The sequence below is a fragment of the Plecotus auritus genome (genome assembly GCF_963455305.1).
Source record: "Plecotus auritus genome assembly, chromosome: 2".
NCBI lineage: Eukaryota > Metazoa > Chordata > Mammalia > Chiroptera > Vespertilionidae > Plecotus > Plecotus auritus.
Genome location: NC_137771.1, coordinates 170,518,522 through 170,545,745, shown reverse-complemented (window position 1 = coordinate 170,545,745; position 27,224 = coordinate 170,518,522). Strand labels below are relative to the sequence as shown.

The window sequence follows — 27,224 nt, the reverse complement described above, 5'->3', positions numbered from 1 at the left end:
ACTGTTTTTGGGGTGTTGTTTCATTTTGGGTATAGAGGGAGGGAGAACTGTTAAGGGGTGTTGTTTTATTTCAGGTATAGGAGGAGGGAGAACTGTTTGGGGTGTTTTATTTTTGGTGTAGGGGGAGGGAGAACTGTTTGGAGTGTTCTATTTTTGGTGTGGGGGGAAGGAGAACTGTTTGGGGGTGTTGTTTTATTTTGGGTGTTTCCTTTCATTCTCCTATTGTAACATGCCATCAGGTTCTGTAGCAGCCTTGCCATCGGTACTGAGACTCTGGACTCAGAGTCCTTTCCAGTCGCGTCATCAGGAAGGGCACGGAGCAGCAGAGGGCTGTTGTTTCCAAGTCTTTGGTTGATACTCAGGTGTAGGACGGATGTATGTATGTATGTATGTATATTGTGTGTGAGCCCAAGGATGGACAGAATCTCAGTTGCGGAGGGGAGTGGAATAGACTGGAGTGGAGTGGAGGAGAAGGGGAGCAAGAGGAAGGGAGGGAGGAAAGGAGTGAGCGGGCCAGACCCCACTGCCCATCCTGCTCCTCTTCCTCAGGAGCGCCCTCCCCGCGTGCAGGCTCAGTGGCCTGGGTGCGTGGGGCGAGCAGATACCTGGTGCTGAGAAGGGCTTGAACAGAGCGCACAGATGCGTAAGCGCAGATTGTGCTAAGTCTGAGGAGAGTAACAGAGAAGAGTGCGTGTAGGCTTGAGGGCCAGAGAAGCCTTTCCTGAAGGAAGACGTGATGTTTGAGCCCAGGTCTGTGAAGAGTGATGTTAGCTGGTGAAGAAAGCTCAGGCAGAAAGTGTTCTAAGCAGAGGGTAGGTGTGTGGGCTGTGAGGGGAGAGGGGGCATGGGGTCACCGTGAGGTTCACGGGGCAGCGGGAGCCCTTGCTCATAGAGGCGCCCTGGTAGGCCATCTCGGGAAGCTCAGTTTTGTTCTTCACATCATGGAAACGCTGTTGGAAAATCTTTAAGTTTGAAATGGCATGATGCATGCTTTTAGATTGACTTGCCTGCTCCGTGGAATATGGAACAGAGGGGCTGCATGGATGGGGAAGAGGGGTGTGGCTTAAACTGGCTGGTTCTCCTGGAGAAGAGAAATAAGGCAGATTTAATAAGCGGGGAGCGATCAAGCTCTGGACGGGGGACGAGGGCCAGGGAAGGGTCGAGAATGGCTGCTCGTTCTCTAGCTTGGGAACCTGAGAACACTGCAGAGCACACTTTTGCTCTCACTTGCTCTTAATCCGCGGGCTTCTGTGATCCCTGGAATCTGTGCTTGTGATGAGTAATGCTTGTGAGTAACCAGATGATCATTCTATTTCTCCTTCTCCTTCCCCACTGTCCTCCTCCCCACCCCCACCCTCAGGTCAGCGTTGAGGGGAGCAAAGGCAGCCAATTCAGATATCAGGAAGGAAGTGGCCAATGGAATCACACCGGGTCCCAAACTGGACAGCCTAGAAGCTGCAGCTGAAAGTAAGAACTGCTCCAGCACCCAGAAAGGCGGCTCCCCGGCCTGGGCCTCAAGCAGCCAGCCTCCACCCCCGAGGGAACCCAAGCTGGAACTGCCAGGGGACTCGCCCAGGAAGGCCCTGAGGACCCCCATCCTGCAGAAGACCTCCAGCACCATCACCCTGCAGGCCACAAGGGTCCAACCGGAGCCCAGGGCACCAGCCCCGGGCACTCCCCTGCCTTCCGGAGAAGACAGGGAGAGGCCAGCCGCTCCCCCTGCAGCCACCCTCCCCACCAGGCAGTCTGGCCTGGGAACCCAAGACATTGTAAACAAGGTCGCTTCCAGGAAAATCCCCATGGAGAGCAGGAGGGACTCAACATTCCCCAAATTCGACAGCAAGCCCCAAAGCCAGGAAGTCCGTGAAGGTCAAATAGTCAAGTTCAGGTGTGAGGGTGAGTAGAACTAACTGAGGTCACTGGCCCCACAGTGTAGCCCTGGGTGGCCACTCCCTTCCTTCAGCACAGTGTCCGAGCCTCCTGCACTCCCATCCCCTTGGGCCCCAGCCACCCTGGAAGCCACTTTGCAGGGGCCGTCCCTCAGGAAGGACTCAGTCTAGTGTTCTGATGCCCCGTGTTCTGGAGAAATACCCGGCAGTGCCCTTGCTCATTGTTGGGTAGACCATCAGCCTTGCGCCCTGATTCTCACCACCCTGGAGGGGAAACTGATCATCACCATCAAAAACCAGCCACAGGCCGCCTCCTCTCCTCCCTCCTGCTGGCTTTGGCTCACCTGGAGACCTAGCTGTCACCCTGTACCCTCCTCACTAGGACCCTGCCCCTGTCCTGGGTTGTTCACTTCCAGGGTCGAGGGGTAAGAAAGGGGACTCAAGCAGGAGGCAGCTACATACCAGTCTGAGCTCTTTCCTGGGTTCAGCCTCCCACCCCCCCGTACAGGGGACCTCATGACCTTCCCCTGACCCTGCAGTTTCAGGGATCCCAAAGCCCCAAGTGGCCTGGTTCCTGGAAGGTGCCCCTGTGAGGAGACGAGAAGGCACCGTTGAGATTTACGAAGATGGTGGGTCCCATTACCTCTGCCTACTGAGAGCCCGGGCCAGGGACAGCGGGAGCTACAGCTGCATAGCCTCCAACATCCGAGGCCAGGTGTCCTGTGACTGGACCCTCCTGGTGAAAAGTGAGTACATTCCTCCGGGTTCCCTGGGTTCTGCCGGGGGAGAGGGGGACTTCATCTCCTGCACAAGGTCATCTCCCACAGCCCCCACCCAGGGCGTCCAACCCCGCAGACATCGTCCCCACATACATGCCAAGGCCGAAGTCACTGCTCCAGGACAGTGACCCTGACCTCAAGTTCATCAACATCACCTCAGAATAAACTTGCCCGGCCCACGCCTGCCCGGCCAGAGCTGCCTTTCTTAGGCTCCTCAGCTGTCTGGGTAGCGCCAGCACTCACTTCTGTAACCACAGGGAGCCGAACGTCCACTAAATATACGCGTCTGAAGTAACGTGAGCTGGTGTGGGATCCCACATCTCTTCTGTTTATTGTAATGTCTGTTTATAAAAGTAATGGGTGTTCATTGTGGGGAATTTAGACAATATGATCCTATGACTCAAATATATGATATTTTAATGTTTTTAAAACAACATCAACGCTGTGCTGTGTTCTAATTTGCTCATATTACATGAGCATCTTTCTATACTATTTCTTTCTTTCTTTAGTATTATTGGAAAACATAATTTTGATGGCCACATCATGTTTCATAGAATAATGTACCCGATGTAGGCATAGTCTTATTGCTGAGTATTTAGATTGCTCCCATGTTTTCACTCTTGTAACAAAACTGTGATAATGCTTGTGCCCATCTATCTTTCTGTAAAATTTCCCCCTCTTTCTTTTTTTCTATCACAGCAGAAAGCTGTCTGTTTCCCTTAGGGAGACTTCTCTTTCCACTCTGTCCCTTCTCCACAAAGACTGAAACCAAGAACGATTCACTCTCCCGCCATTCTCTCTCCCCCTCCCTTTATCCAGAGGCCCTTCTTCTACCGTGTGCATGCTCTGCTCTCCCCTGTGCTGAAGGGGAAGGAAAACTCTTCCTTCAGCTCCACTGCCTCTTTAGCTCCGACTTTATCTCTCCGCTCCCTCTTCCTTAAACCTGCTGCCATGTAGACAGAGTCTCTATCGCTGGGACTGACCTAAAGACCCTGAGCCACGGGTGAATGGATTACTCTGACACACGTTTCTGTAGAAGAGAGGCTGAGACTGCTTGGCTATCGCAGCCAAGCAGCCCTGTTCGCCTGCCTCCTTAGGTTTTTATTGTAACAACAGCTTGAACTAAAATTAACTATTAAATATTATCAGCAGGGTAAGCATCCTTGAGAAGACACATGCATCTGTAGTGCCTTTTAAGCAAGGACTTGTCTAAGTAAACACCCAGGGGCTCAGACTTGTTTGGAAAAGTCAAGGCAGGGGCAGGCGCCTTCAGCCAACTCCTGTTCCATGCCTCCCCACACTCTGTCACAGCTTCTGTGATTGTAACAGCTAACACTCCTCCAGAAAAGCCTGCCCAGTGTGCCAGTGTTTGTGCTAACGTTTTACTTGCATTGCTCCATTTAGTTAGCCCAACAGGGTTACAAACCAGTTGTAGTCACACCCCATGCTGAGCTGTAGTGAGGTTAAGTGACTTGTCCAAGCTCACATGCTTTGTAAAAGGTTTCTAACCCACGTTGGTCTGACGTGGAAGCCCATATTTTCAGTGGCTCACAGAGGCCACTTTTCTAGTGAGAGTATTGGACACCGACGGGGAAGAAGTGGGGGTGGTGCCTCCCCACACCCCCTTGAGGTAGCTGTCCATTCCTCCCTCGGGGCCAGTCCCTTTCAGATGCCCCGTGGCTGACTCCTGGCTGCTCTCCCATGGCCTACTCTCCCCTCAGGGAGCTCTGGTCTAGCAGAGGAAGTGTGGATGTAGCCGAGAGCCTTGCTTCACCATTGGGCTTGGCTATGGGAAATTATTAGCTTCGTCTGTAAAGTGAGCGAAGATAGAAAACGCATGGCCTTGTCAGTCACATCTGGAAAAGCACCTGGCATGCAGTAAGCCCTTGACTATTGGGTTTGGCCCTTAAACTTAACCTTGCAGTATAATCATATGGCTTGCCTCTCATCACTGTACTGAATAGCGTCTCTTGAAAAGCACAGGTGAGATGTTTTTTAATCATCCAATCCAGTTACCTTTTCTCAGCCGTCAGCCCCCTTGACATTTCTGCAATGTGTCCTAGTCATTGTACAAGAGATTATCTATCCCTATTGCTCTTAATTAAGGTCCCCAAACTACAAAATGCTCCCCGGTTCGCCAATGTACAGACTTCTGGGAAGTCCAGCTGGGTGGTCCGCAAGGTCAGCATCATGCGGAGCTTCGTAAGGCACAGTCCCCGCCCCCAGCAGCCCTGGGCCATTGGCGTGGGATGGAGCACTAGGACTGTATGAGTCTGTCATCTGATTCAGTCCTGGAATTGGAAAGAGTAATATACTAACTTAAAATCGAAATGTTCTCACGAGTGACCTGTCCATGTAAAAAGATAGTCACAAGACTGAGCAGTCACCAATGGATATAAAGAAGCTTAGAGACACTGGACAGTGGAGTAGGACCAGAAAGGGAGAAGGAGTCAGACCAGGCAGGAGTGTCCGAGTCCCATGGGAGGAGGCAGGCCCGGGTCCTGAGCACCCCCACAGGTGGTGCTTTGTGATGGTGGAAAGCCCTGCCAGGTACTCTGCCTCAGGCTCCCCCCGGGAGGAGTGCCCGCTTCCAGTGTGAGGCCTCCGAGGAAGCCCTGGGTGCCCATGGCAGTGAGGTGTCTACCTGTGAGACTTGGAGTGACTGTAGTCAGTTGCCAGAATGGGCCAGCTGGGATCTGAGATGGCCTGTCTGTTCTCTGCCCTCACAGGACCAGCCTTGATGGAGGTGGCCCCCTCCTTCTCCAGCGTCCTGAAGGACTGCACCGTCATCGAGGGCCAGGACTTTGTGCTGCAGTGCTCAGTGCAAGGGACCCCAGTGCCCCGAATCACTTGGCTGCTAAATGGTGAGCCCCCCTGTCCCAGTGCCCTGCCCCAGCCCTCAGGCCCCCTTGGTCCTGCCTGCATTCTCACTTGGCTTCCACACTGATCACTTTGAAGCTCATATGCGTAAGAAGGAAGCACAGGTACAAAGAGAGAATGGGACCTTCTCTTGCCTGGCTGGGGATACTGGGCAGGTTACTACTCCCTCTGAGCCTTGAGCTCCTCACCTGCAAGACGGAAATAATGCCACCTACCTTCCAGGATGGCAGTCGTGAAATTAAATTAGATCCTTTATATAAAACAGTTAACGAAGTGCCTGGGACATAGGTGCACAAGCAATTTAGTTCCTTTTTATGTGGCCAGACTCATAATAGGCCCTCAATAAATATTTGTGGAGTCAATAAAGGAACAAATACACCAAATTAATGAACCATACTAGAAGTTACTCAAAGGACCTCGTCTTTGATTTAGTGGCAGGTGGTGTTGGGGTTCACAGACCAGAAATTCTTTTTAATGGTACAGTCCTATGGAGACATGCCAACTTTAAAAAATGTATTTAATGATTTTGAGAGAGTGTGGAAGCGAGAGAACGAGAACAAGAGAGAGAGAAATATCAACTTGTTCCACTTATTTATGCATTCACTGGTTGCTTCTTATATGTACCCTGACCGGAGAGGGAACCCATAATCTTGGTGTATCAGGACGATACTCTAACCCACCAAGCTACCTGGCCAGGGCAGCAAGCTTTTTTTTGGCCAAGTAATGTCCTTTGAAAAAAATTATCACATGTTATCACCCTCCTCTTTTTAAAAAGGCCTTTAAATCCCAAAAGTATGGAAGAACTCTAATTTTAGGACTGAGAACAGTCCATAAAATTGATGAAATTGAGCAAGGTCTGCTTTGGGAATCAACATGGGGAATGAAGGAACAGCTGCCAAGAGTCAGGAGACAAGGGCACGCATCCTTCTCCACCATCGAGTGGTTGGGCGACCTGGACACCCCACCTTACCTCTCTGGCATCACCCATGAGGAGATGGGCTGGAACAGAGGTTCAGGGTCTCAGCCAACTCTCAGGGCTGATGGGATAGGCTCCTTAAGGGAGAAGGGCACCCATCACCTATGTACCAAACAGTCTCCAGCTGTTTGTGCACCACTGACATGTATGTTGCTTGGGAGCCTACCTCGTTGGTATAGTTTGTTAGGTTTTGATGGAAATTATCTCTCGTCAATGAGAAAAGGCACCATGGAGTTTTCCTGTGTGTTGTTGACTTGGATTGATAAGTGAGAACTGAGGTCTCCCTGCTCTCCACCCTCATTAAGAACATAGCCCCTGTTAGATTCGTGACTAACTGCCAGGGGGCAGCCTCATTGTGGCTGGGATGGAGCGGAGCATTGGAGTTAAGGACTAGTGATGGACTGAGCGAGAGAGCTTCACTTCCATCTGGCTCCACATCCCAGCCAGAGGCTTAAGGACATTCTTCTGTGAAGGGCCAGATAGTATTGTCTCTGTCAGACTACTCAACTCTGCTGTCCTGGCACAGAAGCAGCCAGACCCAATATGCAAATGAACGAGTGTGGCTATATTGAAGTAAAGCTTTATTGATGGACACTGAAATGTGAATTTCATACAATTTTCACATCATGAAACAGTTTTCCTTTGATTTTTTTTCAACCCTTTAACATCAGTAAAAACTGTTCTTAGCTTTCAGGCTGTCCAAAAACAGGCTACAGGTCAGATTTGTCCCATGAGTAGTGGTTTGCTGACCTGGTCTACACAGGACTGAAAAGCAACCCCACCTTCTTATTCCTGGTGAATCTTGGCATTTCCACACTCTGACCACTAGAGGGCAGTTGTGCTCAAGTTGGGTCCCCGTGGCCACTGACTCTGGTCTTAACCTTCCTGGAGCTGTGAGCGTTCTGTCTCCTGATCCAAGTGCCTCTTTTCTGGGGCCACCATCCCATCCCATCTGGTGGGGACCAGATGAGTTGTTCCCAGTAAAAGGAGAGCTCTCACACAGCTTGTCAGCGCATGTTCGATAGCCGAGGCTCTTTGAGGGCAGTCATGGGATGTACTGGTATTCTCAAGGAAGAGAGGTTTTAGGGTGTGATTTTCACAAAAAAAGTAAAAACCAAGAGTGGTGGTCAACCCTCTCAGTAGCAGGAACCTGGCCCCTGCCTTTCCAGCCCCGATTCGGTGCAGGGCAGTCGGTCAGGCAGAACCTCCTCCCTCTGTTTGTGCTTGGCCGCCTCTGCCAGACTGTCATGGAGACGTGAGTGTTGTTATGTGCAGAAGAAAACATTGCATTGCAGGGAGAACACTTCTCTCCATACTTCCTCCCTCCCCCACTGCTCACCCCCAACTTTATGAAGTGCAAACCAGGAGCCTGTGGCCTGACGAGGGAAGAAGCTGACATTTGCTTCCTATATGGTGAATGGACACATTCCTGCTCTTAGGCCACAATCCTCAGTGATGAGGTTTCTTCTTCTTGCAATGAAAGCTCCCATCCTGGAATGATAAGGTCCCAGGAACATATAGCATTAAGGGAACCTCTGAGTTCACGGCCTGCGTTTCTCTCCCGTGCAGGATTTTATAGGGGGCCTCTCTGGCAGGGTCTCTGGGAAGAAGGGGCCAGAGTTGTTTTCACTTCCCCATGTTTATCTTCTTTGTGAACCCTAAAATGCACCTTGTCACGTGGAAGAAATGCACCTAATTGCAGCATTAGGTTGAGAGTTCTGGTAACTATCTGCAATGGGCTATGGAATCGTTTCTGGAGACTTCTAAAAGGAGTCTGGCATGGTCTGCTCTGCCTGAGGCTGGGCTGTGGGCCAGATGACCCTATGAGATTCTTTCCAGGCTCCTAAGTCTGTGAAGTCCAGGATGTGGACTGAGGGACTATTTATTTAAACAGAATGCACAGAACTATGCCCCTTTCCTTCCCACATTCTATATGCCTCCTCTCCCCCAGTCCTTCCAGCTGCAGTCTTATTCCTCCACCCTCACAGTTACTCCTCTCCCCCATCTCCCTAGCACCTACCTCTTTCTCCACCCACAAGCCTCTGCCCAGGTGGCTGGGGTGGGGCAGGGGGGAGGCTGACTCTTCATTAGGTCTTAGTGTATCTGAGCAACCACGGAGAGCATCAGAATCACTACAAGAGCAGCCTGCTGAGGACAGGGCTCAGCCCCGCCCCCCTGCGGCCTGGCCTGAGCCCTCCTGTGCTTCCTCCACAGAGCAGCCCATCCAGTACGCGCACTCCACCTGTGAGGCTGGCGTGGCTGAGCTCCACATCCAGGACGCCCTGCCGGAGGACCACGGCACCTACACCTGCCTGGCTGAGAACCCCTTGGGGCAGGTGTCCTGCAGCGCCCGGGTCACTGTCCATGGTAGGAGCCTCTGCAAACACACCTGTTTTGGAAAAAGGGCACCGCACCTGAGAGCAGGCAGGTGGAGGAGATGGCCCCCAAGAGTCCACAGTGACAAGGGTCTGCCATGGGAGCAGGGCTGAGGGGAGACACAGCAGAAAAAGGCAAAGGTTCCTTGTCTTGAGCAGCTCCTGATCCGGTAGGAAGAAAACCACACACTGAAAGATGACCTCGGAGGAGCACCCCCAGCCCCTAAGACCTAGGGCTCTCACAAATGCCCCCTCACGTGCTGGGGGGCACTGGGGACATAGTGCCAGTACTGAGGCTTCTAAAGGTCTGCCCCTGCTCCTCCCACCACCCCAGGCTTGTTTTTATACACATCACCAGCCTGGGGTGCGGTAATCTGATTATCCTAGTCATCCACTGATCCTGCCGAGTGCTTAGTCCCAGGAAGGGGCAGGGCCGGCACAGAACTCAAGTCAGAGCCGTCTGAGCTGTGGTGTTGTGGTGGTGACAGTGGCCGGGAAAGTGTCCTCAGGTCCAGGTGTCCAGGTAAGCCTGACTCCCCACCTCACGCTGGCCTGGGCCTGCTTCTGGGATGACTGGGGCCTGGGTCCAGGTGTCCGGGTAAGCCTGACTCCCCACCTCACCCTGGTCTGGGCCGGCTCCTGGGGTGACTGGGGCCTGGGTCCAGGTGTCCGGGTAAGCCTGACTCCCCACCTCACCCTGGCCTGGGCCGGCTCCTGGGGTGACTGGGGCCTGGGTCCAGGTGTCCGGGTAAGCCTGACTCCCTACCTCACCCTGGCCTGGGCCAGCTCCTGGGGTGACTGGGGCCTGGGTCCAGGTGTCCGGGTAAGCCTGACTCCTCACCTCACCCTGGCCTGGGCCGGCTCCTGGGGTGACTGGGGCCTGGGGCCTTGAACAAGATGCTCTGGCTCTGCTTCCCCTGCAGACCAGCAGAAAGACTATGTCTTCCCACTCTGTCCCCCAGGGCTCAGGCCTCCCCGGGAGAACATTCCTGTCACCTGAGCAGCCACCTTGTGGGTTTCACTGAAAAGGGAAAGATCATGTGGGTTATGTGTTAAATACTCCCCCCACACCTGTAATTTTTCATCTGGACCTCAGCAGCCCTGGGTGGGGGGGCTCTCCTGTTTCACACGAGGGGTCTGGAGGACGGGAGAAGTGAACGTGACTTGCCCAAGTACACCAAGTGAGTAAGTCAAGCTGGCCTTCCAAACCCATCTGCTTGTGCTCCAAGCCCAGGCCCATTTCTGAGCCTGCCCTTTCCAGAGTGTGTGTCCCCTGGCCCAGGGCGGGAGGCTGGCCCCGTGGCTGGGCAGTGTCAGCCACGTAGGGATAAAGGAGTCGGCACTGACCGGGGACGTGGCCAACGCTGGCTCCCTGCGGTCCCTGCCAAGAGGGGACATGCTCCCTGGCCTCTCCATTACTCTGAGGGGCCTAGGCATAGGGTCATCAACGTGACCTGGTCTCTCTTCCTCCAGGAAGCCCTCTAGGCTCTGGTCGGAGCCTGGCTCTGGCCCCTGGGTGTTTGTCAGCCAGCGTTCTGATTTCCACATTTATCCCGTTTCCTCACAGATCTCATTGCATGGCTCCTTGAGGGGCCTGGGGAAATTGTGTTCATGACACTTAAGAGCAGAGGGTCCTCAAACTTTTTAAACAGGGGGCCAGTTCACTGTCCCTCAGACCGTTGGAGGACCGGACTATAGTTTAAAAAAAAACAAACTATGAACAAATTTCTATGCACACTGGGGGCCCTGGACGAGTTGGCTGCTAAGCAGGACAGGCAGTGGCACCCGGCGGGCCGGATAAATGTCCTCGCCCGCGGGCCATAGTTTGAGGACCCCTGCTTAAGAGGAAACAAGAACAGATCTGAGCCTCGTCTCCTTGGACCAGGGGAGCAGCTCTCCCCTTCCCACCAGGAGCTCACCCTGGAGGTTTGCATGCCAACCCCAAAATCTAGTGGCATCCGAGAGCCAGGCTGGCATTCAGTGGGCGTGGCATTTCAGCCACTCCCTCACTAGCTTCTGCCCCATGGCCCTGCTAATCCGGGGCCTGTCCTGGTTGCCAGTGTGAAGATTGGATTAGAGAGACCCAGCTGAGCTGATAGTGCAGCTACAGGTGGGGGACTCCAGGTGAAGGATCAGGAAGTCTGGCAGCCATCCTTCCTGCCTCCTGGTTTGTGGGTGGAGTGGGGCCTGCGGGGTGGCCCATCCAAGTGTGTTTTAAAGCAGAAAGAGAGGAGTCCCGCAAGAACTCTTCGAGGCCATTTGGACTTGCTCTGAGAGCAGCGCTGCCTGAGTGAGAAACCCCTCCCCGTGTGGGATTTACTGACCTGTGAAGGCCAGACAGAGGCTCAGATACCATAAATGGTGAAGGAGGCTGAGAGAGACAGCCGTGCGCTGAGGCCAGCTGCGCTGGGGCTGTCTGCACAAGGATCGGGCCCACAGAGCCTGGCACAGTGACACCCCTGGCCCCATGCCCCCAGGGACCTGGGAAGCTCGAGTCCACATCCTGCACCATCCTCACTCCACAAACTGAAGTTTTTCTTACTTTATTGGCAGCTCCTTTGGCTCCAGGTCCTGAGGGCCACTTAGGGGATGGGAGATGGCTGCAGTGGAGGCCTTTGTCCCCTACGGTGCCTGCCGCTGTCTGTCCTCTCCCTCTGCCCAGGCCTGGCCTGTCTGCTGCCCTCAGTGTGGCACAGAGCCACGGTTGGAGCGCGGATGTGGCGCTAACTGCCTGGGTGTAAATCCGGCTCCACCGCTCACCAGCCCTGCAACCTCCAGGCCTCACCTTCCTCTTCTGTGAAATGGGGACACTGATAGTCACCCCAGTCCTGTGAGGGTTAAATGAATGAATACCCATAATGTCTCCAGGATGTAGGAATTTCTCAGTAAGTGTGTGCTGTTGTTCCACAGGGCCCTGACCTTTAAACAAAATAGAAGTTTAAAATGCCAAGTCTAAGGAGCCGTCTTACCGAACAATCAACTTTGCCTCAGTGGGCAGTTGACTATCTGTTTTGTAAAGGGAAGAGGGATTCCGAGGATGGTCTCAGGCACCCCATTCTAGGGGCTCTGGCCACAAGAGGGCGCCATTCAGCAACGCATCACCCTTCCGGTCGTCTGGGTTCCAGGGCGGAACTGTTTCTGGAGGCAGCTCTGCTGGAGGCCAGAGCTCAGGGGGAGAGGTCAGCTGATACTTTGCTGAAGACCAGATGTGGGGAGTCTTTTTCACCTCTTTAGCCTTTTGCTAAGGTTTTGCAATCATCCAGAAGTTGGCCCAGCACTCTGGCATGGTTTCTGCAGCCACTTTTTCCTTTCTGTGCCTCCTCTCCTCTGTATCCCTTCCTCCACAAATCCAGCTCACTCCCTCTCACATGTGTCACTTCCTCTGGGAGGCCTTCCCTGATCACCCCAGATTGGGCTCTCCGGCCAGCTGTACCTCCCTTGTTATCATTGTGCTTAAATACCAGCAAGTCTTTACTGAGCATCTATTCTGTGCCAGGTTCGTCCTGGGGAAACAAACAATCTCTGCCTTCATGGCGTGGACATGCTGATGGGGAGACGGTGATACTCAACATCTGGTTGAATCCAACACTGACAAGCACTATTAGAAAATGAGGACAGAGGAGGGTGGGAGTTCATTTTCAGCGGGGTGATGAAGGAAGTCTCTATAAGGAGGCCACTTCTGAGCAGAGACGTCAGTGGACTGGAGAAAGAGCACTCGGGGCAGGCGGTAGGGCAAGTGCAAAGGCCCTGAGTCGGGAACCTGGTCAGCCTACTCAGGAACAGCGAGACGGCCAGTGTGGCGGGAGCAAAGTGAGTGGGTGGCCAAGTGGTAGAGGATGAATTCAGAGATGGAGGCAGGGTACATCATGCAGGGCACCCAGGGGTAAGGACAAAACATCCTATTCTGTCAAATTTTACTTAGTTCCCCTGCAGACTGTAAGCTGCCTCCAGGCAGAGACCATGTTTTACTGTTGCAGGTAAAGCAGGGCCTGCCACGTGGACGTGTGTTCAGTGAATGAATGAAAGAGCAAACTGAGGTCGAGAGTCTCCCTAGCAGTGGCAGTGTATGTGTGTTGGGGGGGGGGGTGCGGGCAGCGGGTGGGGAGGCCTTCTGTCCACCTCCTCACTTGTCTGGGGCTCAGTCAATGCTCACCGGAGGTGCAGGAAATCCACAAACCAGCTCTAGAGTCGATCACCAAATATCCTTTCCTTGCCCCCACTTAAGGAAAAAAAAAAAATCCCCAATAGTTAACCAAGCAATGAAAGCCATCCCTCCTGACCCAGGATGGAGCCTAAAGGATGATTAATCCAAATTCCTGCAAGGTCCAGGAAGATCTGAACGAGAATAAATTGTTCAGTGCATATGGACTCTGTCATTGGTGGGGGCTTCCTTAGGCTGGAGTAGTTTAATTTATCTCCTCTGGAGTATCTTTGTCAAGGCGAAAGTTCTTAAGTGACTAGATTTATTAACCTACTAATTGCATGCATTTTGACATAGTTTTGAGCCCAATGGTTTGTTTATTTAACTGAAGGTCTGCTGGGCTTTTTAAAGATGCCTAAGGACATAGAAGAAATGAAACTTAATGGCCATATTTATTAGAGTATTTGTTTTGATGTGAGGTCCTAATGAAAACAAAGGCCTGGGGAAGTCAGCCGTGCAGAGTGACAGCATCAGTAGAAGGCCAGGCCTTCAGATCCGGGGCGGCCACTCCATGGGGCAGCTCTGAGCACTGGCAGCCTCTGTGACTGGAGGACCCTGGCTGCCACCTCCACTCTCCTAATCATGCTCGGGTGCTTTGTGCACCGTGTGATCTGTCCAGTGGGTGTCAGGTATGGACCCTGCCCACCACGAATTTAAAAACACTGAAAACTTTTAAAAGACTTATGTCAGCTAAAGAGAAATTTATTGAAGGAAAAGGATAAGTATTGGTTTAACTTGTCTTTTTTTTTTTTCTTCAATATATCTTTATTGATTTCAGAAAGGAAGGGAGAGGGAGAGAGAGTTAGAAACATCAACAATGAGAGCGAATCATTGATTGGCTACCTCCTGCACAGCCCCACTGGGGATTGAGCCCGCAACCTAGGAATCAAACCATGACCTCCGGGTTCATAAGTTGGTGCTCCACCACTGAACCACACTGTTCGAGCAACTTATCTTTCTTTTTTTAAGAACCTGAAAACATCTGTCCAAAAGTCTTTCAAATTCTAAGAAGGCAAGCAGTGAAATGTTAAATTATTTTAAGATCCTTATTTTAGCTTTATATAGGTTGACTACAAAAGTTTGGACATGTAGGCCCTTCATGTCCCAGAAGGACTTCCAAGTACATAGTTTACATACACTGTGTCCATGTCCTAGAACTTGAGCCTGGTTTTACTGATCAGAGATTTATACTGTCTACTTATACAGCACAGTGTAGGTCATATCTGCCAATTGCTTGCTTGGAGTCCTTGGTTGAGAATGCCATCCCGAATTACAGCACCGTGTTCCTATTGGCAGAATGCGATCTGTGCTGAGAACGTGTGGGGAAGAGCGTGGTTTCCAGGCACTCATCAGGATGGAACGTTGGGTGGTTTGGATGCTGTATCTTGGTGTTTAGAGCTTGATGATACTTCAAGGCGGTCAGAAGGCTGTGGTTGCAATGGTCCCAGCTCCCCATCCAACAACCCTATCATTACTGGTCAGAGATCTTTTTTTAGGATGTCATTCGTCATTGTTTCCTTTCTGCTTTTCCTTGCACACTTCTCTTCTCATTTGCTTCTTCGGTTCTGGAGAAATCAATGGGAGGCGGGTGGAAGGAGCCAAAGAGAGCCAGGCTAGGGGCATCTGTGTGCCTCAGATGCAGCTGTTCTGCTGATCCTCCGAGTGGGGTTATTTGGTTAGGACTTCTTTCAGAAGAGAAGTCAGATCCCTCCCTGGGGATTTGCACTTTGCACAGATGCCCTGCAGATGGGAAGGGGCTGGACTCCACTTCAGCTGGGTGACGGTGACCTTCCTTTGATGAGTCCTCTGGAGCCAAAGTCCTGCAGTTTAGGGAAAGGAGGAGGCTAGACTCCAGTCCTAGACCAGGCTGGGTTTTGAGCACCAAATAAAGGAAGAAGGGAGGACTGTGTTTCCAGAGCTCCTTTCAGTTGGTGATTTACTGAATTTTCATAGTATAACTGTTTGGAGTAAGTCAGATTTGCTGTTGAAATGGTATTTTGTATTCTAATGACTAAGTAAAATAGCTCCAGTTCAAAGCTTAAGGAAAATCCATAGGAGATCTGAGAAAAAGGCGATCATTTTCCCTTCCCCTAACTTCCCAAGAGGTCTGTGTGTCTTCCTGCCTGAGAAATGTTGGGAAAGGGACGTTAGGAAGTGGGGGAGGGTCATGTTCATTTGGTGGTCACCTCTGAATCCAGGTTGCTCTTAAGTTGCTGTCAGGCAGGAGCTGGGACTTAGTGAATGGCTATGACAGCAATAGGTGGAGGTCATTTGTGGGGGAGACCCCTAGGGGGCTCCTTAGATGGTAGAGTATTTCGTACCAATATGCTATCTGTTTTATATGTCTGTGTCAGCCATTTAAACAATTTAAATGTAACATTCCACAATTTTTTGTTTTAATCCCAAACAAGTTTTAAATGAGCTGGGAGACTGCAGTGGGCCATTTTCAAGGAAAACTCGTCAGCTATTCATGTGTGAACATGTGCATTTAATGCAAATTCAACTCCTAAGCCTGGGGCTTCAGAGAGAAGCCAGTTGGCTAGTAAAAGTTGACAGGTGAAGAAAACACTTCTAAGGAGAAATTCAGAATTGTTTTTCCTGCTAAAGCCATAGAAAGAAGAGGAGGACAGGAGAATTATCGTAGTACAGAGGGAGCCGCCGAGACCCCGCCAGGCACTGGGACACAGGCTGGAGGGGCTTCATTTCAAGCCCCAGAGAAGTTAAAGGCCTTGTTCATGTCGCCAGGCATGAGGAATGGGTTATACAGGTTACTGTGTAAGAATTAATGAGAAGGGTAAATTGCACCTGTTGTGTGAGTATTTCTCTATTTCTCCAAACAAGAGCTTTTCAAAATAAAATATCAGGTTAATACCAATTCATGTGAGTTTTAAACTAAAACTACTATTTTTTTAAAGGAATGAGTTTGGTTTTTTTTAAAAAAATGTTTTTATTGATTTCATAGAGAGGAAGGGCAAGGGAAAGAGATAGATACATCAGTGATGACAGAGAATCATTGATCAGCTGCCTCCTACACACCCCCTATGGGGGATCGAGCTCGCAACCCAGGCTTGTGCCCTGACTGGGAATCGAACCGTGAGCTCCTGGTTCATAGGTCAGCGCTCAACCATTGAGCCACACTGGCTGGGCTAAAGTTACTATTAGTGTTTTTTATAAATTTTGTTTTAATATATTTTATTGATATTTTACAGAGAGGAAGGGAGAGGGATAGAGAGCTAGAAACATCGATGAGAGAGAAACATCGATCAGCTGCCTCCTGTACACCCCCTACTGGGGATGTGCCCGAAACCAAGGTACATGCCCTTGACCGGATCGAACCCGGGACCCTTCAGTCCGCAGGCCGACACTCTATCCACTGAGCCAAACCGGTTTCGGCACTATTAGTGTTTTTTAATGAGGAACATTGTTTTGACAGAAATATCTAATCAATTAATAAGCTGGTTTGTTTAATTCCCATAACAATTATACTTTCCACTTTTGAAATAAGCCCACTTTGTGGATAAAGAAAACTGAAGCTCAGAGATTAATAATGTCAGCTGCCTTACGACCCAGCTAAGACGCTGCAGCAGGAGGCCTCCCCGGCTCCAGCCCTGTGCCGTCTGCTTTGCTGCTCCTGGACCCTGATGAGCTGTTTGTCTGATACCTTTGCTTCACCAGAGCAAGAATTAAATGTTTCAGCCCTAACCGGTTTGGCTCAGTAGATAGAGCGTCGGCCTGTGGACTGAAGGGTCCCAGGTTCGATTCCGGTCAAGGGCATGTACCTTGGTTGTGGGCACATCCCCAGTAGGAGGTGTGCAGAAAGCAGCTGATCGACATTTCTCTCTCATCGATGTTTCTAACTCTCTATCCCGCTCCTTTCCTCTCTGTAAAAAATGAATATAATATATATTTTTAAAAAGAATTAAATGTTTCAGTTCATGTCTTAGGAACTGTCTTCAAAAACAGTTTCTGATGAGCAAAAATGGCCAAGGAGGAAGTCAGATGGTCAGTGGGAATAGAAAGCAATGTCTTTCTCCCTCTCCTTTCTTTCCCCTCTGTCCTTCCCACATTGCCCCTCCCTTCTTCCCTTTCTTGTCTTTCCTCTCTCTGTTCTTTCCTTTCTCCTACTGTTTCTCTTTCTCAAGTCCTGTTGACAGCTTTAATCTATATGGCATCATTTTCACTCCTCAATAAACTGCTTATAAGTATTCTTAATCTTAGTTCTTTTTATTTTTATTTTTTTTGTTAATCCTCACCGGAGGCTATTTTTTCCACTGATTTTTAGGGATAGTGGAAGGGGGGAGGATGAGAGACAGAGAGAAGCAATGATGTATCGATGTGACAGAGACACATTAATTGGTTGCCTCCCGCGCGTACCCCTGGCCAGTGCCAGGGATCCAGCCTACAAGTGATGTACGTGCCCTTGACCGGAATAGAACCCAGGACCCTTCCGTCCGAGGGCCAAAGCTCTATCCACTGAGCCAAACTGGCTAGGGCTAATCTTATTTCCTCCTTACCCACTGGAGCACAGGCCTGATCCTTTTCCTATCTCTCAGCATGGAACATGCATCCAGCAGCTAGCCACTTAGGTAATGACAGAGCGAGTCAGTGAGGGAAGGGGGAAGCACTGGCCAGCTGACCAAGTACCAGAGCGATAGATCTGTTCACTAAGCTTTAATCCTGGCCAGTAATCAAGGAGCTCGGCCCTCCTGGAATGCAGAGAGAAGGCCAGCCGTCTCCGGCCTTGGTCTCAGCAGGGCAGCCGGAAGCACAGCTGTGGGAAAAACCTGGGGTATAATTAGTCTGGCCCCATTTGAGCTGGGCAGCAAGTCTGCCCCTGGGTCCCAGGGACGCTTCTCTTGCTATTTGTGTGCTATAGCCAGTGCCTGCCCCTCCTCCCCCTGCCCTCCTACCTCTGCCTCAAACCAGGACGGTGACAGTTGACCACTAACGCACAACCCCAGAAGGGCACTCACAGCTCTAGGGTCACAGTGACTCTGGGCATGAACATAATGACCCGAAGCTCCTTGTGGGATCTAGGTGGCTGGCCTATGTTCTCAGGACAGTGGAGGAAGAGCGCTCAGACCAGGACCTACTGACCAGGTCCGCCCTGGGATCTTAGTCCCTTCCATTGCGAATGGGGGCACAATCTCCCCCACTTCAGAGGAAGTTAAGGAGGACACTCAACAGAATCATGAACATGAACTCTGTAAGGAATTGTTACACTGTTATCTCAGTGACCCTTTCAGACTCTGCCTCATTAAATGTGAATGGGGATGTTTCTCCTAGTGATTGTCAGTTTGAGTTTACCCAACCAAGAAGGTCAGTTGGGTTATAAAAGGCACAAAACATTTAATTTTATACTTATTCCCTGCCCGATATTGTTCTAGCAGTTTTATATGTTATTTCTTTGAATCATCTAAAAACCCGGCAGTATTGATCATGCATGATACTGACGATGTGTACAGTCCACTTATCACTATAGTATAATCATTAATAATTAGTAACTATTACCAGCAATCTAGAGGAGAGGATGCTGAGGTGTGGGCTGGGAACCTCTTCGGCCCAGAGCTGAGTTCAGAGCCAGTGTCCACCTGCCTGACTTGATCTGCATCCACACAGGAGTGAGCAAAAGCTGATGCATGGTCTGTCGCGCAGGTGAGCCAGAATCACCTGGTTGGCTTTGGAATTGGATGCCCTGGTCACCTGGCTTGCCCCTGCTCTGTTTTAGTGCTTCTTCCTCGAGCAGGGTCTAGGATACGGGTCTGCAGAAAATGCACTTGTCCTCCTGGGGCTTCACCTTGGGCGCCACGGGAGAAGACTGCTTCCCCGGGAGGACACTGTCCCCAGAACCCCTGGGCCTCGCTGTCGGGAGGCCTGGTGTGAGCTCTAGGACTGCGTCAAACAGGCTCCGTGACCTCGCGAAGGTCACTTTCCCCAAGCACGTCCTGGCCGCTCGGTCAGTGGAGTGCGTGGTGGGGTTCTGCTGGGAGTCAGGATTCTGTCAGGGCTGCCTTTTCAGACCACCTAAAGGAAGCTGCTTGCCCTCCTCCGTGGCTCCCTGGTCCAGTGCAGAGTGTGTTCGTAGGGAGGGTGGGTTGGTTTTCTCGGCCCGTGCAGACTTGGAAGCGGTTAAATGCTGGGGATGACTCAGCCATGCACTAGCCTAGATTCAAAGTCTCTCCAGGCCCATGTGACCCCAGCCTGCAGGTCTGAGAGCAGGTTCGTTCCGCACTTTTACTCCCAGTCACGTCCCTCCTTCCTCTGTTCTTGCTGGGGGGCCTCGGAGAAGAAGAACAGGGGCAGAGGGCAGGTGCGACCCTGGAGCTCAGTGCCTGTCCCAGGGCCGGTTCCCACAAGTCCAGTCACTCTCTATCCCTCTCCTGGAGGGAGTGCAGGGAAGGCTTGTTCTCAGTTTACTTCGATCTGTCTGTCTCGTGACATTTCAAAGCCAGCATTTATATTCCTAAGCAGCATTTGCCTCAGGTCGCATCAAAGTGAGTCTAAGCCTTGGGTGAGGGCCCAGCCTCCGTTTGTTCTGCTGCTGATAAGCCCACTGAGCCTCAGTGGTGAGGAGGGGGTCAGCTCCGGCCAGCCTCACACAGGGACTGTCATGGATGGTGAGTAGCCGTGCAAAGTATTTTCTCTGAAACTCCCCACGTCCTGAGATGATGCCTTTACTGCCCCATTACTATGCTTGGTGCAAAGGAGGACAATGAGCTTCAGAAAGAGGCGGTGATTTGCCCGAGGTCATGACCCAGCCTCAGATCCTAGATTTCCTGTGGCTTCCAGTGAGCTGCCCCGTGGTGATTGGGGAGGGTGGGGTGGAAGGCACCTCTCAGGAGAAAGAGGCACAGATATGCTTCTCGTTCCCATTGACTGAGACCCATAGGCTGTCAAAGCCCCAGGTCAGGACACTGGGCAGTGGGAAGGGAAGACCCCAGAGAGGATTGGGCGGGGGTGGGGGATTGTGGGGGGGGCGGTAATGAGGAACAAGGGTGCATCTGCCTGGAGCTCTGTGGGGCTGGGACTCTGGCAGAGAGCAGAGAGGCGGGAACGGGGAGGGCTCTGGACAGGCGAAAACATGTTGTCCTCAAGCCTTTCAGTCTGTGCAGGACAGGAAATTCCTCAACTCTCCTGAGGCAGCCTGCTTTCCTGGCCACTGCCGCCCAGTCAGAGCAGCAGGGTCTCTGCACCTCCAGTGCTGGGCCCCAGCCCCTCCCGGGCCTCCTGCCTGCCGCCTGGCTGCCCCTCCGTCAAAGGCAAAAATGCAGCGGCTGGGCAGGGAGCAGGGGCCTGAGAGCCTGTGCTTTGGTCATGGGCTACAGGGTTTCCCTTCCTCGGCCGCCTTGCACTTCAGCTCCATGCCCTTCACAGAGCACCTGATGAGGATTTTCCTCCAGCCTCCACGGCCTTCCCATCCTCACCCCCAGAGGCTGGGCTGGGAGAGTGCTGCAATGGGCTGTATTTTGTTTTCAGGGCCAACAGATAAAAGTTCAGTGGCAAATACGGAGGTCTTTCCCGGGTATGTGAAGCACCCCGGATGTGTATCCCATGGCTGCCGGCTTCCTGGAGAAGGCCTGGAATTGGTGATCCTGGTATTGGGCCAAAAAAAGCCAACATACCAGAGTATCCTTTCCCCTAAGCTTAGCGTCTGAGTTAGAGATTCATAGCCCTCTCTGCCCCTACCCCGCCCCACCAAAAGGTAAACATAAAAAACTAACAAAAAGAATTGTCGAAGGTCACAGCCACCTGGCTGGCAGGACAGAGGCCAAGATCAGAGACGGGGCAGCGTGAGCTCACTGTGCACCCAGATGTCCTGGGTGGGACGTAGACTCCGGCACAGCCCCTTTGCTGCCCTCTCCCCTTAGGCTCCCATGAGGCAGGTCAAAGCCCAGCTTGGGCAGGGTTCCGAGAAGAATGGAAAACCTATGTGTTAATCCTTCTCCCCAGAAAGCTGAGTGGGAGTGAGTGGGCCAGCCCTGAACCCAAAGAGTTGTTCTAGTTTATGTCTTTGTCTAGCTGGTGCGTTCTCTCTTTCTCTCTCTCTTTCTCTCTCTTTCACACACACACACACACAGAGAGAGAGAGAGAGAGAGAGAGAGAGAGAGAGAGAGGTCACCTCTGACCCCTACCCCTCTCCCTGTTGTTACTGAGGTAATATTGATGCATAATAAACTGCATATATTTATGCTATTTAATTTGAAACCTTCACCTATAAAACCTTCACCACAATTTTAAGAATCGACCTCTCCATCACCCCCAAATGCTTCTTCATGCCCCTTTATAGTCCATCCCCCCAACCATTTTTGTCGTTGTATTTTACATTTCCTAGAATTTTATATAAGTGGAATCATCCAGTATGTACTCTTTCTTTGTCTGGTTCCCTTTATTCATGTAATTTTTGTGAGATTTGTCCCCTTTGTAGTGCTAGTGTTTATCATGAATCCATTCCTTTTTGCTGAGTAGTATTCCATTGTATGGCTAAATCACCATTTGTCTATTCGTTCCCTTGTCAATAGGTTGTCTTCAGTTTAGGGCCATTAATAATAAAGCTGCTATGGATGTTTATGGACAAGTCTTTGAATAAATATCTGCTTCCACTTCTCTTGTATAAGTAACCAAGAGTAGAATCACTGGATCATATTGTAAATGTGTGTTTAACTCCTTAAGAAACTGACAAATTGCTTTCAAAAGAGTGTGTGTTCCGTATTACACCCCCACAGCATTCTATGAGATCCCCGTTGCTCCACACCCCACCGCAGCAGTGCTTAGGGTGATCTGTCTTTTCAATTTTAGTCATTCCAATGCATGTTATGACTTTGGCTTTCATGGGTGCTTAACATCTCATGACAGGGCAATGGAGCGTCATGCATCACAGAAAACAATGAGGAAGCTCTTCAGTTCTATTTTACAAGAGACCTCAAGATACATTGCTAAGTGAAAAAGCAAGATGCCAGTCATTGTGTGTACTGCGCTACCATTTTTTAAATAGGAGAAAATAAAAGAGTGTGCCTTTTGCTTGTGTGTGTTCTACACACAGATCCCCTCTGGTAAGATGAGCAAGAAACTGAAAATGGGTTGCCTCTGGGGAGAGACAGACACTTGATGGCTGGAGGACGGGATGGAAGGGAGACGTTGCATGTACCCTTTGGTATCTTTTGTGCCACACAAGGGTGTCCTGTGTTTAAAAAAGTAAATAAATTTAAGAAAAAAAATCTCATAAGATGCCAAGTATTGGGTCTCTCTCACCCCCGTGACGTTCTCCTGAGGAACCAGAACCTGGATTGGCCCAGCCCTGCAGGGCCTTGTTCTTTCCCTGCTGCTGTCTGGCAAGAGCACTGCCTCGTCAGGCAGAGAAGCAGGCATGCCTAGTTCCCAGGGATTTGCAGGGCCCCCCCACACCCCTCGCTCCGTGGTCAGTTTCTAGGGGAGCCAGAGCCTGGCAGTCCTGTGCCAAGGGGTCACTTGGCTGTGTTTGTCAAATGAATGAACAAATGTTGATCCCACCCACATCTGTTATCTGCCACACAGAAAAGAAGAGTAACGGGAAGAGTGAGTACCTTCTGCCCACGGCCCCAAGCAAGCCCGCTGCGCCCCGTTTCCTGCAAGGCCTCTCTGACCTCAAGGTCATGGATGGAAGCCAGGTCACCATGACAGTCCAGGTGTCAGGTCTGTCGCTGCATCTGTTTCCTTTGGGCGGGGGGGGGGGGGGGGGGCATTGTTCCCTGAGGTCTCCTCAGATCATTGGTCTACCAGGAGACAGGCATGGGACCATCAGTCAGTGGGACAATGATTCAGAGCCTCTGGGTCCCTCTTTCCTCTTTCTCTGGGCAGGGTTTTCTGGGTTGGAAGTTACGTAGTCTGGGGGAAGACATGGCCATGGCTAGAGGGTGAGGGGGTGATGTGAAAACCCAATGTAGCTGGGAGGTTTTGAACACTGGTGCTAAACCAGATGATGTGAGGACTTCCCAACCCTTGGGAGATGCTCTCAGTTGTTCTATTCAAATTTTAGGTGAGAAGGAGGGGCAGAGGTTCTTCTAAAAGCGGGGCTGGTGGTTAGCCCCGTGTGAGCTGTCACAGCCCTTGCTGGAGGCAACGGGAGGAGCCTGGGAGCCAGGTCCCCTCCACTGCCCAGTCGCTTTGACACCCTGGAGATCACCCTCCTGGGTTTTTATTTATTTTTTCATCATAACACACATAATTGCCAGAAAAATGGGAAGTATATTTTTTATAAAAGGATTTTATTTGTGTGTATTATTCCTTTTTATTACAGTTTCCATTCAGTATTATTTTGCATGGGTTTCAGGTGTACAGCACATTGGTCACACAATCGTACCCCTCACCAAGGGCTCCCCCCAGTATTTCCAGTGCCCGCCTGGCACCATACACAGTTATTACAATACTAGAGGCCCGGTGCACAAAATTCGTGCACGGAGGTGTGTGTCCCTCAGCCCAGCCTGCACCCTCTCCAATCTGGGACCCCTCGAAGGATGTCCGACTGCCCATTTAGGCCCAATCCCGGGACATCCCTCTCACAATCCAGGACTGCTGGCTCCCAACTGCTCACCTGCCTGCCTTCCTGATTGCCCCTAACCGCTTCTGCCTGCCAGCCTGATCACCCCCTAACCACTCCCCTGCCAGCCTGATTGATGCCTAACTGATCCCCTGCCAGCCTGTTTGCCCCTAACTAACTGCCCTCCCCTGCAGGCCTGGTCACCCCTAACTGCCCTCCTCTGCAGGCCTGGTCACCCCTAACTGCCCTCCCCTGCAGGCTTAATCACCCCCAACTGCCCTCCCTTGCAGGCCTGGTCCCTCCCAACTGCCCTCCCCTGCTGGCCATCTTGTGGCGGCCATCTTGTGTCCACATGGGGGCAGCCATCTTTGACCACATGGGGGCAGCAATCTTGTGTGTTGGAGTGATGGTCAATTTGCATATTACTCTTTTATTAGATAGGATAGAGGTCCGGTGCACGGGTGGGGGCCAGCTGGTTTGCCCTGAAGGGTGTCCTGGATCAGGGTGGGGGTTCCCTTGGGGCGTGGGGTGGCCTGGGCGAGGGGCCTGTGGTGGTTTGCAGGCTGGCCACGCCCCCCAGTGACCCAAGAGGAGGCCCTGGTATCTGGGATTTATTTATCTTCTATAATTGAAACTTTGTAGCCTTGAGCGGAGCCAAGCCTCCTGCTTGCTCCATGGCCACAGCCATTTTTGTTGGGATTTATTTATCTTCTATAATTGAAACTTTGTAGCCTTGAGTGGAGGCCTAGGCCAGCCAGGGTGTGCAGAAAGCTTGGCTTCCTCCATCACCGGGGGCAACTCAAGCCTCCTGCTCTCTCCAGCTCCGTGGCTGCCACCATTTTTGTTGGGATTTATTTATCTTCTATAATTGAAACTTTGTAGCCTTGAGTGGAGGCCTAGGCTGGCCAGGTCGTGCGGAAAGCTTGGCTTCCTCCATTGCCGGGGAAACCCAAGCCTCCTGCTCATTCCGTGGTTGCAGCCATCTTGGTTGGGTTAATTTGCATACTGCTCCTGATTGGCTAGTGAGTGTGGCTTGTGGGTGTAGTAGAGGTATGGTCAATTTGCGTATTACTCTTTTATTAGATAGGATTACCGACGATATTCCCACTGCTGTTCTTTACACCCAGGCTGTGCTCACTGTGACTATTTTGTAACTGCCTATTTGTACTTCTTAATCCCTTCACCTTTTTCACCCAGTCCCCCAACCCCGCCTCCCCTCTGGCAACCACCAGTCTGTTCTCTGTGTCTATGAGACTGCTTCTATTTTGTTTCTTAATTTTGTTCTTTAGATTCTCCGTATAAGTGAAATCATGTGGTGTTTGTCTTCCTCTGTCTGACTTATTTCACTTAGCCCTCCTGGGTTTTTTAGTTCCTCTTGAGCTGCAGAAGCAATGAAGATGGCCTCCTGCTCTTGCTGCGGGAGGCAGTCCTGGGACAGTCCCGGGGGAAGGCTGGGTCCCCTCCCTTGTCTGCACTCCTCTGACAGAAATCTGAGGCGCCGTGCACCCGGCCTCCAGACACGTGCTAGCCAACCCATTGGGGACAGATGTGGTCCCCTCTCTCCTTTCTCCTGACACCACCCAGCCTGCCTCCCAGCCTGCTTCGGCCTTGCTCCTCTTCAGGAGAGCAGAGCGGCTCAGCTCTTATCACAGAGGAAACCAGCACAGACGGCCATTGTTTTCTGCCTCAACAAATTGCTGGAAACCACCCGGAAGATAGACTAGTAAAGTCTGAAAGTGCTGTCCTTCATGAGCCTGTTGAGAAATCCCATATGTGCTGGGGCCTTTCCTCCCCCTCAGACAACATTTGTACGGTAACAACACGATGCCGCGGAGCTTTCCTTCTGGTGAGGATGGCGAGGGAGTGACCATAAAGTCACGCCAACTGCACAGTGCGAGTCAGCGCAGATGGAAAGTTGGCCCCTTCAGACCCAGTGACCCAGTTGCCTCTCAGGCAGTTTGAATTCTAATTTTAAAAACCATTCTTCCTGGGTTTCCTTTTTCATCTTTGAAATCATATTTTTTTCACCTCTGGGTTCTTCCTACTTTCCCAAGTCTGTTGTGAAATACTTATGAGCATGCATTGAACACTTCCTTGTGCCACACGCTGTGTCAGCTGCTTACTCAGGGGGCTGGGAGGGGGCTGTGTGCACTCACTTCATCCTCCAAGAAACCCGGGAGGTAGATGCGTTAGAAGACTTTCTGGGCAGGAAACTGAAGCGTGGTTTAGTGAAGTACTTAGCACAGTGGCCTAGCACTATGTGCAGAGTTGTCAGGTGGCCCAGGAAAGCATCTCCTGACCAGGCCTCGACCCCCGTTCAGGGAACCCACCCCCTGAGGTCATCTGGCTTCACAACGGGAATGAGATCCAGGAGTCGGAGGACTTCCACTTTGAACAGAGGGGCGCTCGGCACAGCCTGTGCATCCAGGAGGTGTTCCCGGAGGACACGGGCACTTACACCTGCGAGGCCTGGAACAGCACCGGAGAGGTTCGCACCCAGGCTGTGCTCACCGTGCAAGGTGAGGCGGACCAGGTGCCGGGGCCGGGGTGGAGGGGTGCTGCCGTGGTCTTTTCAAAAGCCATCTGGAGGTGAGGAAGCCACGTGAGCCTACTTTGTTCCCATCATGGACCCTGTGCTGTCTCGGTCCCATCCCAGCTCAGGACCAGCTCCTCACCCTACATCTCAGGTCTGGCTGAGTAGAGCCGCTCTTCCTTGCCTCTCGAAGTCCCTGCCTTCTCTGGGTTTCTGGAGACAGCCGAATAGAGTGCTAGGAGGGAAATCTCATAATACATGTAACAAGTTGGCAGTGATGGCTTTTGACGTGAGTTACGGGCTTATTGGGGTCCTCGCCTTTAGAGAGCCTCCCTGTGAGAGGAGAGACAAGTTCATAAGCAAGTACAGGTCTTCCTCATCACATCTAAAGTGGATCATTGGTGCCCAGCCCAGTGCCCTGCACATCCTGGGCCACCTCCCCTTGCTTGGGATATACAATTCATGTTAATATTATCCTCTGAGAATGTAACCAACACAGTTTGGCCATAAGCAGAATATGCTGTATCTGTATGTCCAATAAAAGTGATTTCTGGACAAGCTGTTATTTGGGTAACGTGCTGTCTTCCGACCTTCACCCTAACTGCCCTCCCCTGCAGTTGAGTGGATGCTCTCTACTGAAAGGCCTCCCTCTCTAACTCAACGCTTTGCCAACCTCCAGAGCCCCAGGATGGCACCCAGCCCTGGTTCATCAGCAAGCCTCGCTCGGTGACAGCCTCCCTGGGCCAGAGCGTCCTCATCTCCTGTGCCATCGCCGGTGACCCCTTCCCCACCGTGCACTGGCTCCGAGACGGCAAGGCCCTCTCCAAAGACGCTGGCCACTTCGAGGTGCTGCAGAACGAGGACGTGTTCACCCTGGTCCTGAAGAATGTGCAGCCCTGGCACGCCGGCCAGTATGAAATCCTGCTCAGGTGAGTCTGCATGTCCCGCCCCCAAGTTCCTACACCCCTCCAAGTTCCCGCCTGGGTCTGGGAAGCCAGAGGAAGCACACAGCAATGTGGGGCTGGGCTTCAAGGTGAAGAAAGTGCAGACTTGGTGCCGCTGACAAGCTTTCATTTCT

At 51.6% G+C, this 27,224-nt stretch overlaps 1 protein-coding gene across 1 annotated transcript in view; it reads left to right on the top strand.

Annotated features, from left to right (window-relative positions):
* Window positions 1–27,224, top strand: part of MYLK (myosin light chain kinase) — a 187,886-nt gene that overhangs the window by 78,871 nt on the left and 81,791 nt on the right. The window contains exons 8-14 of the mRNA XM_080658291.1: window positions 1,361–1,896; window positions 2,429–2,635; window positions 5,398–5,532; window positions 8,739–8,891; window positions 22,632–22,769; window positions 25,935–26,132; window positions 26,826–27,075. Coding sequence (XP_080514417.1) covers window positions 1,361–1,896; window positions 2,429–2,635; window positions 5,398–5,532; window positions 8,739–8,891; window positions 22,632–22,769; window positions 25,935–26,132; window positions 26,826–27,075 — 1,617 coding nt within the window. The remainder of the gene's footprint in view (window positions 1–1,360; window positions 1,897–2,428; window positions 2,636–5,397; window positions 5,533–8,738; window positions 8,892–22,631; window positions 22,770–25,934; window positions 26,133–26,825; window positions 27,076–27,224) is intronic.